Raw genomic sequence first — 11,370 nt, forward strand, 5'->3', positions numbered from 1 at the left:
ATTTTCAAAAAAATTGATTTTTGAAGCCGGAACTATTCAAAAACCGCCGGAACAACCTATTTTCGCTAGAAAGACAGTATTTCTTGAATTTCTCGAGCTGTACTTTATAATTTTTTAAGAAATTTTGCGCACTGATGCAAGATGACAATACCTAAAATGTGACGGAGCCCGATTTTCGAAACACATATGCCGGAAAAACCGGTTTTTTGACATTTTCTCGAATTTTCATCCTTAGTTTTTTCTGATTTAATGCAGAAAGATGTGTATTCGCAATACTTAAAACATGGCCGAGTTTGTTTTTTTGAGAACAATTCTTTTCCGGCTGAAAATGCCGGAAATATGCCGGTAATCACCGTTTTTGCAGATTTTCAATTGACTTTTTCCTTATTTCTTTGTTTTTTTTCACACAAAAACATTATTGATAACAATGCTCACCATCAAGCATGATTCAATTGTCAATAAAACTGATTTTTGCAACCAGAACTTTCTATTTATTTTTTCCCTACAACCCTTCCCTCTCCCCCTAGACTAGTAAACCACTTCGTTGTATTTTGCTGCAGATTAAACTTGCAATAGGATCTATTTTTCTATATGTTCACTGAATCTTTCCAAACCACTCTCCCGCGGCAATTTCTATTTTTTATAAGAACTCTTTATTATAAGCACTATTCCCGCGTTCCTGTGTTCAAGGAAAGACAGACGCTTGCTAGTCTACTCCCCCCCCATCAACAATCAATGATGAATTTATTGCGTTATGCATTTTTGCTAAACGCTATATTTTCCAACTGATTTTTTTCATTTTTCTCCTCGCATTGATATTTAACTTTCATCATCAGGTAGGTCCATTCAGCATCTAGCTTGTTTTTTTTCAACAGACATATCATTATCAAGTTCTGAACTACCCAAGTAACTTGGTCATCAAGGGAGTTCGAAATTCCACAACCTACAACATTTCAATGCGAGTTGAAACTGTCAGTGGTAAAGAGGGAGCAACCACAACTACATCATTCCAAGTACCAGTTCCAGGTCAGTGAATAGAGCTTTTTCATAAATTACGTCACGAACATCACTTGCCTCATATTATAACAATTACCATGGTGATTATGTGCCTTGAGACATGCAAATAATTTCAAAACGAGGTAAGTGATGTTCGTGACGTAATTTATGAAAAGGTATATTAACCTCGCTTAGTATATTTGTCAACATTTTTATTCGAGGTTTACGCACTTCTGGATACAAATCAACGACACTGCGGGCCTTGTTTTCAAATGAAATAATTACTTCAAACGACATTTATACATGCATTATGTTTTCCCAAAAGACCGTTTTCAATTTTAATACTAAATTTCAAACATTAATATGTCTGACGACGTTGAAGTATCGTAGCAACAAGTCTTTGAGAACGAGGTTCGCAATCAATTATTTTATGCATATCCAGAAGAATGTATAGGTGAGGTCTGATCGATTCAAAATAGGCGACTTTGTGCGTCGTATATCGTATCGTTCAGAGTTTAGAAGGTCTTCAATCTGGACCGTTAGTACCGGCCCCTGAACCATACTTTATAGAAATATTACCCTTTGAAACTTGTAACCTTCATATCACTGGTTCGAGAAGGACTTGAATTCTGTTAAAAAATAGGGCTTTTCCCAAAAAAACCGTGTACTGAGGAGGTCCATTTCCGTTCCGAGGCGTTAAGGTTCGATATGGTATCCGCGGTATGGAAGTCCATAGGAATATACGAAAATCTGTCAAAATTAATTTGAATTCCGTGGGGTTAAACTTTTTAAATCATTCAAACATTCCAAATTCCAGATAGTTTTGAACCTAAAATTGCCAGGAATTACAAGGGGTTACAGTATTTTTAATCTTAAAGGGTTGTATTTTTGTGGAAAAGTCGTCTTGATATGAAAAAGAGATAGCTACAAGTAACACTTCGTTTGAAAAGTTTTGAGCGGATTGACGTAAGCTTTCTAAAATTTCGTAAAAATTTGAATAAAGATTAAAACCTCTAATAAAGGTCCAAATGTACGATGAATTGTTAAAATTGGTCGAAATATACCTATTACAAACTCTTTAAAAACTCGTTGGATAGCTCATTCTTTCTCACTTTTCCATATCATAGGTTGACACCAACGTGGGGAGAATTTAAAAAAATAGTATATATTGTGAAAGTGATGTTGTGAATGTCATAATAGATGTGATAACTAAACCTTTGAGCAAAAATTTTCTTCAGGCAAAATAAAAATCCAAACCTAGAAAAAAATCCAAACCTAGAAAAGACCTTTCTAATCTTCTCAACTCAGAAAAGGAGCTTGAATCTACTTTTTGCGAACTCTTGTTTGAGAAGCAAGAAAATGTAATTGTTGGATGTATCTATAAACATCCAACGATGAAAATCGAAACTTTTACAAACGACTTCTTCATTCCCTTCTTACAAAAAGCTAACAAGGAAAATAAGCGCCTTGTGCTTATGGGTGATTTTAATATCAACTTGCTAGAATGTGGTACCTCTCCACATGTAAATAACTTCGTAGACTCTCTTGAATCCTTTTTTCTTTTACCTAGTATTTCTCTACCTACCAGAATCACTGATAGGTCTAGGACACTCATTGATAACATTTTCTTCACTCCTTCTAAATACAAACCTTTAACAGGAATCTTCTTTCAGGTATTTCTGACCACTTGCCTCAATTTCTGATATTTGAGAATTTTCATTTTAACTCCTGCAAGGAAACAAAATATTACAGGAGATGGAAAAATTTTGATAACAATAAATTCAAAGAATCCTTTTACAGAGTAGATTGGAATGACATCTTGCATTCTGACTCGGATAATCTAGATCTTCTTTTTAACAGCTTTTTTGATCGAATGAATACCCTAATAGATATACACGCACCTCTGCAAAAACTCACCAATAAGCAAATTAAAAAGGGAGCTAAATCTTGGATAACTAAAGGCATTAAAACCTCTATTGCTAAACGAGATCAACTCTTAAAGGCTTACACGCGAGAGAAGGACAACACTATTAAACACCAACTCCACATCAGATATAATTCTACAGAAATCAAATTGTTAAGCTCTGCAGAAGAAGTAAGAATAACCATTATAAAAAGTACTTTCAAACAAATATAAAGAACAGTAAAAATATCTGGAAAGGCGTATACGAATTGATCGAAAGTAAAAAATGCCGTAGTAGCACAACAATATCTCTAAATATTGACGGACAAGTAAACATCTGATCCTAAAGTAACAAGCGAGGAATTGGAATAAATATTTTACTTCAATAGCCGATAAAATACGTCAAACTATAAATGTTAATAATGAGGAAGCGAACTTTCATCAAACTCTTGTAAATTCACCAATAATTTCTCTGTTTTTCGAGGAGATACAAGCTGAGGAAATCGTAAAAATTATCAATGCTCTTAAACCTAAGGCAAATGGACCATTCAGCATTCCACCAAAAATCTTAAAATCGGTTCTTGGTGAGGTTAGCTCAACTCCTTGCTAAAATTTTCAATTTATCAATACAGACAGGCAAGTTTCATAACAACTCTTAAAGTAGCAAAAGTAATACCCGTGTATAAAAATAAAGGTTCCCCATACGATCCTAACAACTTTAGACCAATTTCGCTCCTCTCTAATATTGATAAAATCTTTGAAAAATTAATTAAATTCAGAGTTGTAAATTTTTCTTAACATTAACAACAGCATTTTCAAAAACCAATTTGGATTCCGTAATAAACACTCTACTTCTCACGCATTAATAAATCTAACAGAAAAAATTCGGTCAAATATTGACAAAGGGTTGTATTCTTGCGGGGTATTCATTGATCTTCAAAAAGCTTTCGATACAGTAGATCATGAAATTCTTCTATCAAAACTTCATCACTATGGCATACGTGGCGTTGCGAACCTCTGGTTTCGATCTTACCTGACTGAGAGGAAACAATATGTTTCAATTTCTGGGCATGATTCCTCAAAACGATCTATCAGACACGGAGTCCCCAGGGCTCTGTCCTAGGGCCTCTACTTTTTCTAATATATATAAATGACATTCCTGAAGCCATTCTGAATAGCGAAATAAACCTCTTTGCTGACGACACCTGTCTTCTCTCTTCCGATTCGAATCTAAATTCACTTGAGACGAAAGTGAATTCTGACTTAATCAGACTCTCCTCTTGGCTTCGTGCCAACAAAATCTCTCTTAATACTACAAAAACTGAGGTTATCCTGTTTAGAAGTAAAAATAAACCTGTACCATATACAATGAATCTCAATCTTGATGGGCATGTCTTGAAATTTTCGAAATGTGTCAAATATCTTGGTCTTTTTCTCGATGAATGTCTAGCGTGGAATTTCCATTTTGATCATTTATCCGCAAAACTTAGAAGGTCAAATGGCATTTTATCCAAACTGCGTCACTTTGTTCCACAGACCATTCTTAAAACTTTATACTATGCTATTTTTCACTCTTATTTGTCATACGCAATAATCGTATGGGGGCAAAGTCTCACTCAAAACTCTAGAATAGGCAAACTTCAAAAAAGATGCGTGCGCATCTTGACTTTTTCAGATTTTAATGCAGAATCTGCTCCTCTTTTCATTAACCTGGATATTCCAACTTTGCCACATACTGTAACAAAGTTCAATATCCGACTCGTACATCAAACTCTCACTAATCTTTCTCCTGAAGCTGTTACGAACATTTTAAACTTCAAAACTCTGTCTCATAATTATCTTACTAGAAATAACGAACTGAAACTTTTGGAGCGCCCAAAAGCCAAAACATTAAACTATGGATTGAAATCGATTAAGTACCAATCTCTTTTAAACTGGAACCAGCTAATATTACATACTAAAATCGATCTACAACCATTATCTGGATATATGATCAAAAAAAAGATAAGCGAGTTCCTTCAAAATTGACCTCTTGCATACCAGAAAAATGAAAGTCCATATAGATATAAAAATACTCTATATATTAATAGTATAACGCGTATGTCATTTTGTTTTCTGTCTGTGTGTCACTTTCGATTTCGCAAGCAATGTTTTGTTCTCGGTAAGTTTGTTTTGATTGACAGATCGGATAGAGCCTGGTTTAGACTTTATTCAGCCTTTGTTTTGAAATTTAAGGCCCGTCTACATTTAGTAATTTTAATTTCTGCCTAGGCATGCCCGTTTTTTGTTTTTCTCTTTTCTTTTGTTTAAATTCTTTTCGAATGTAATTAACGATCGTATTTATTAATGGCATTCGAATTCTTTTCAAAACAAATTCCTTTTATAGAAAAGAATAATTCAAATGTAAATCAAAACATAACAGTCAAAAAGTTTGTCAAACCAAACAACGACAGCATTCAAAAGGCGATAAAAAGCAAAAAGAGAAAATTAGTCAACCTCTTTCTTCATATAAAAGGGACCTTAAGCAACTAGGACGGCGACTTGAGGGAGTACGTGGAGAAAATATTAAAATTTAATGGCAAATTTTATTCGATTTTACTATGGTTTAATAGCACGTGAATGGACTTTAACAAAAGCAAACTTTGGTGAAAAATAATCTTTTATCTCCCGAGTGATTTAAATGATTAATTATTATTGTACTCTTTTATTACCGCCTTCGTCTTAGAGAGAACGTCGAAACATGTTTTTGAAGTCGCCTTGTAATTTTGAAACGTCCATTAATTACCCAATTAAATCTAAGTATTCTCATGAGAAAAGTATATGAAAAGAATGAAATCTTTTTGTGATTCAAATGTTGATCCCAAAAGGGATTTGTTATTGTTGGATGCTACAGTTCTCACTACAACCGCCGTCCTAGCTGCTTAAGGTCCCTAAAAACATTCAAGTCGTCGTTACTGTCAAAAAGTGTGTACGTCATTTTACATGTTTAAATTTGAAAAGTGGCTGCGTTTAGACCAACTGGCATTTGTAGTTTGGCATTTGCTCGTGAGGGATTCGATTTTAATAGCTTTTCCATTGTATTTTCTGTCATGGCATTTAAGAAATTTTTAGAGTCATTACTGAAGAAAAGGTGATTCCCTCAAGTTCAACTTTGACAGATCAAACAATGAAAAGCATGGAATCTTTCAAAAACTGAAGTCATTAAGACTGAAACTTTTTGCCGTAGGGCTAGGCTATGGCAAATGTTGCAAATTTTACAATCTATAGAAAGAACTGAATAAAAAACGTGCAAATACTTTAAAAAATCAAAATTGTCATTTTTTCTCTTTGTTTTGGTTTCTTTGTTTGATTTGAAATGCCAGAAAAGGGGATTCCTTTGCTCAAAATGGCATTTCAAATGCCAACGAAATGCCAACACGCTGGCATCATTAGGCATTTGACAAACCGAACAATTTACAAAATGCCAGGCTGGTCTAAACGCAGCCAGTTATGACAAGGGTTTAAAAAAGCAACTTAGAATTGTCTTATTTTTTCAATCTGATAAAAACAAAGAGTTGCACTATTCTTTGTGACTTTCCCACTTTTTCCTGAAGAATTGTCATTTCAACTGGACGGCATATTCAGAGTTGTTTCAGACGACACTGGTACAGTAAACGATTCTCTTCCTGATAACTTTTGACTTAAACAAAAAATTCGTCTACATCCAAAGGACTTTTATTGCGTTCAGCTACAGCTTATACCGGCGTGCGACGCCGGGTACCGGCTAGTTTGATTTATTAAAACAAAAGATTACTTATATAACTATATTTTTTTTACGTTGAGTTTTTTTTTTTTTTTTTTTTTTTTTTTTTTTTTTTTTTTTTTTTTTTACTTTGTTATTTGAAATATTGAAATATTGTTACTCTAATAGTTATATCAACCCCACAGAAAAAAAAAATCTGCGTCCAGGTAGCCATTCCATATGATTAGACGGAAACGTCTATTGGATGGACTCCTGGCCTGCATCCCCTCCCCTAATTTATACAAACTTAAATATGTAAATTTTTAATGATATGCAGGCGAATAAATAAGTTTTGAATTTGAATTTGAATTTGAATTTGAAAAGATCAAAACAGTTATTTTCGTACCCACAGATCGAATATTTTGAAGGCATTCTTCAAACAAAACTCGGCGAAAACACAAAGTTTTTATGTATTATAGTAGTAGGAGCCGTACCAAAATACTGAGTCGATTCGTATACAACACATTCTTCTTTCAAAGTTAATAAACTAATTCGCCATAATTCTTCACCGAAATATCGGAAGTTCTAATTGGAAGTGATGTTGACTTACGCTGAAGATCTCTCATTCAAAATCTACCATTTTATGGACAAATGAAGTACACCCAAATGCTCTAATTTGAAGATTGCTAGAAACTTCGGAGTGCCCCGGTTGTCCCTGACCAAACGCCACAAAACACCATTTCCGCCTTTCCTTTTCATTCCCTATGAAAACTTACATAAATATGTAACACATCCAAAACGTTTTGTAGCATTTGATTTTATTAAATGAATGCAAACATATAAATAGTTTGACGCTGACGATTTCTTGTCTCTACAGTACTGTACAAAACTTCTATCTTCTCTCGCAGAAAAACCAGTGATACCAGAAGCCTCCTGGATCAACCACAGAAATTACAGCACTATTAGAATCAGACTGAACGAGTTTTCTCCTTCCTGGCTTTCTTATATCGTCACTTATTCGTTATTCAGTAATGGAACTCAGGTCAGTATCTTCATTTCTTCAATTTTATTCCGCTTAATTGTTTTGGCGGCGCGTGGTGCTAGTAATAGGAGTAATTATGCTTGTAAATATGTTTTTAGTTAATTGCGTTTTGAGGTTATATGATAGTCGGATCATTCTAATGCATGCAAATTAGCACGACGTGTGGTTTTTTCATAGATTGGAAGCGTGGTATCATTTCTACCTAACGGTAAGCCAACAGATTACATTTCACTTGGTGCAGGAACACTAAAGAATGGAACAACATACCAAATCGTTATCAATGCCAAGACTGATGCAGGATTTGCCAAGGCGAAAATTATCAATTATACTATACCCAGAATGGGTGAGTTTTTATTTTTTGTTCATCATCTGAAGTCTCTAACTACTTTGATGTGTAAAGAAATATACCGTAAACCGAAGACTACAGCTCCCCGGTAGGTTTTTTTTATATCCATATAAAATGAAAGTCTCTTATCAGAAACACTCACCTGAAAACAGCGATTTGGCAGTAGCGTGGTGGAAGGGGGGGGGTGGTCAGCGGCAGATTTCTTTTGGGGGGGAGGCAAAGATGCAAAGAGGTGCCTCTGATCACAAATTTCGGCGCTCCTCTGCTTTATCATACCTTAGAATTAGCAGTTTCAAGCCAAAAAAAGAAAAAATACACAAATGTTTTCCTGCTCGCATCGCCCGCGTCAATGATGCAAAGATGTTTTACTTTTCAGAGGGGGCGCAAAAATACCAATCTTCGAAAATTGTCTCCCCAGTTTGGCCAAATTTTGCAAAAACGTTTGCAAAAAAGTTAACAAATTCTGTGAACCATAGGAGGAATTTCTTAATCTTGATTCGCATTTCTGCCAATCAATCAGTACTTTCTGTTCTTATGGTATTTTTATAGCACCACCCGGTCCAGTGCTGAACCTGAAAGTGGGCAAAGTAACACCAACAAAAGATTACGTTTGGCTTCAACTGTGGTTTGATCGGCCAACTGATGATGGTCAAGATGGTGCACCAAGTTTGTCCGGGAAACTGAAATATTGCGAAGGCCTTTCCAATGACAATTTGTTAAACTGCAAAGAGGACACCGTTTTTATCGTCGACGACGGCAAGAAAGCTGTTTCACCACTTAAAGAAAAGACCAAATATTATTTCGAGATTACTTTGAAGAACAAATTGGATCAATATGGAGCAACTGTAGGAGAATATTACACAACACCTTCGTACAGTAAGTTTGAGGAAGTTGAATTCGCACAACAAATAATATAGATTCTGAGGACCATTTTTTTGCCAAAAAGGCAAGTACGGTTAAATGCACCATTTTTTGTCTGAAACATTTTCTTGTGAGCCTCTTTATGCCTCTGCGGTGGGGTGATGTTTTATTTTTAGCACGTGGGCTTGTTCGAATAAGTGCGAAGTTACTTTATCCACTTCAATGCCATATCTTTTGTTTTCAGAAGAGCGCTTCTGCGCACATGTTTGGTTTGGTTTGATTGGTGTACCAGAAAGCTGCTACTAGCCTGACACAGAATTTTTCTAACCATGCCAGACTAGCGAGCACCTCACCAAAAACCGGGATTTTTCATCCTTTTTCTTAAGTGTATCTAGTATAGGCTAGTGCCAGACCTACACATGGCAAGATTTTTCAAAAAGCAATAATTGCCCCCCCCCCTCCGTATCATTTAATTTGCAAAATATTTTTTTTGTTTCAGCGTCGACATCATCAGGCGGTTTGAGTGGAGGAGCGATCGCTGGTATTGTGTGTGGCTGTTTAGGCGTGTTGCTCGTTGCTATTGGTGCTTGCTGGAAGAAGAACCAATCTTCGAACGATCCTGGTTCGGTCAGTTACTCCAAGTCGTAAAGAAATCTGAACAAGCTTTGTATTAATGGATGCATCGCATGTACGACTTCTATGAAAAGTAAATTACGTTCAAGAGGAAGAGGGTTCCGCCAAACTAAAGCAAAACACTTCATAACACTAAAAAGTAACACAGTTATTCTTAAACAATACTTTAAGGGAAGAAATTTTGGCGGATGACTCATGATGTCAAATTAAATTTTTCTGTGAAAAATCTTTTTCGGCCATCCGCCAAGTTAAATTCTCGCAAAAATTTCTTCCTTTAAGGTAGTCAGGACAAAGTTTGTCCCAACCCCCTGTTGTTTGATATTAAATCATCCTATTTATATCCATATCATGAGTTTTAAGTCTTTAAGCATACCTTCACGTCATAGGGGAACGGGCTCCAGTTTACTAGGGTCAAATAAAGTTTTTTCAATGCAATGAATTCAGAAACGTTACGTTATTCGACACTGGAAACTCCAACCCATTCTCTTTAAATCATTTATTATCTATATTATAATACGCTTAAAACCGAACTTTCCAATTCTCTCGTGATGCATTTTGGCATGCTCCTTTTCTGTATTGATCTTTCAATAGGTTAATTTTTGGACCTACCCCGGTGGGGTGGAGGTCCTATAAATTAACCTGTGTTCGTTCGTTCGTTCGTCCGTCCGTTCGTCTGTTACCAACTTTTTTCAGGATTGAATCATAGGAATCTTTTGATTTTTGGTACAAAGGTGCAAAATGGTGGTGGCCAAAATGTGACGGAGCCTGATTTTCGAAAAAAAAAATTTGGGGGCAAATTTGGGCCAAAAAACGGCTAAAAAACGGGTTTTTTGGACTTTGTGAAAGATTGGATCATTAATTTTTTCTGATTTTTTGCATGAAAGTAGGGTACCATCATAGGTAAAAGACTCAAGCAGATTTTTGCAAAAAAAATTTTTGGCTTAAGAAACGCATGTTTATCTTTAAGAATCACTATTGATAAGCATACATCAATGTTCTTAGTCAAATTACTCAATTTTTATTACTTAGATAGATTTTCGTTTTGCTCATGAGGGCTTACTTTTGAAGAATATGTGTGTTTAATAATGAAATTTTGGCTGCTTGGCGTGTTTTTATAAAAAACTGGTGAAATTTGATATTTTTTTATAAGCACATTATCAATTACTTAGGTATTAGCTTTTCTCGAGATTGGCTCTTTCATTTTTTATGATTTTTTGCACAAAGATGCATAACTATAAACCCTCGAATGTGACGGAGCCCGATTTTCGAAAAATACTGTAATGTTTTTGGGTAATTTGGGCCAAGAAACGGGTTAAAATATTGGATCATTGTTTTTTTCTGATTTTTTACATAAAGAATATTTGAAGAGCATGAAATTTTGGTTTCTAAACGTTTTTTTATAAGAAACTATTTGCGTCACTATTTGTGTTCTGAATGATTGTTTAATGGTCACGCTCACGTAGATATCAATTATATATGTGTTACATAAATGCATAACCAGGTAGGTCCATAAAAGTATCACTTGTTAACCTTAAAATGGAAGCCGTGAAAATATGATTTTTCCTTTCTTTTCCTAATCTTCTTTGTTGAATATTTGTAAGCGCGTTTTGAATGTGAACACTCGTTTTCTGTTTCCATTTCATTTTCTTTCCATCTTTCAAAGTCACCCTCGAATGTCTACGCCCGATGGCTATTTTTCAATATTTTTGTTAATCATATCCAAGGAAAGTTCATACTCGATAAAGACTTGATGAAGTTCTGCAAGAGAACGAAATATCGTGAAAGACAGTTGATTTTACTTTTTTGTTCGTCATTTTCCAAGGAAATTTCATTATTATATATGAACGATTTATAAGAAGAAAAACTAG

The 11,370-nt window shown here is 35.0% G+C and overlaps 1 protein-coding gene across 1 annotated transcript in view; it reads left to right on the top strand.

Annotated features, from left to right (window-relative positions):
• Positions 1-9,560, top strand: part of LOC136821158 (uncharacterized) — a 12,932-nt gene extending 3,372 nt beyond the window's left edge. The window contains exons 2-6 of the mRNA XM_067077390.1: positions 876-1,026; positions 7,529-7,662; positions 7,840-8,005; positions 8,558-8,884; positions 9,369-9,560. Of these exons, the coding sequence (XP_066933491.1) occupies positions 876-1,026; positions 7,529-7,662; positions 7,840-8,005; positions 8,558-8,884; positions 9,369-9,517 (927 nt within the window). The 3' untranslated portion in view covers positions 9,518-9,560. The remainder of the gene's footprint in view (positions 1-875; positions 1,027-7,528; positions 7,663-7,839; positions 8,006-8,557; positions 8,885-9,368) is intronic.
• The last annotated feature ends 1,810 nt before the right edge of the window (positions 9,561-11,370 follow it).

The sequence above is a fragment of the Clytia hemisphaerica genome, unplaced genomic scaffold, assembly GCF_902728285.1.
Source record: "Clytia hemisphaerica strain Z4C2 unplaced genomic scaffold, Clytia hemisphaerica genome assembly, whole genome shotgun sequence".
Taxonomy (NCBI): domain Eukaryota; kingdom Metazoa; phylum Cnidaria; class Hydrozoa; order Leptothecata; family Clytiidae; genus Clytia; species Clytia hemisphaerica.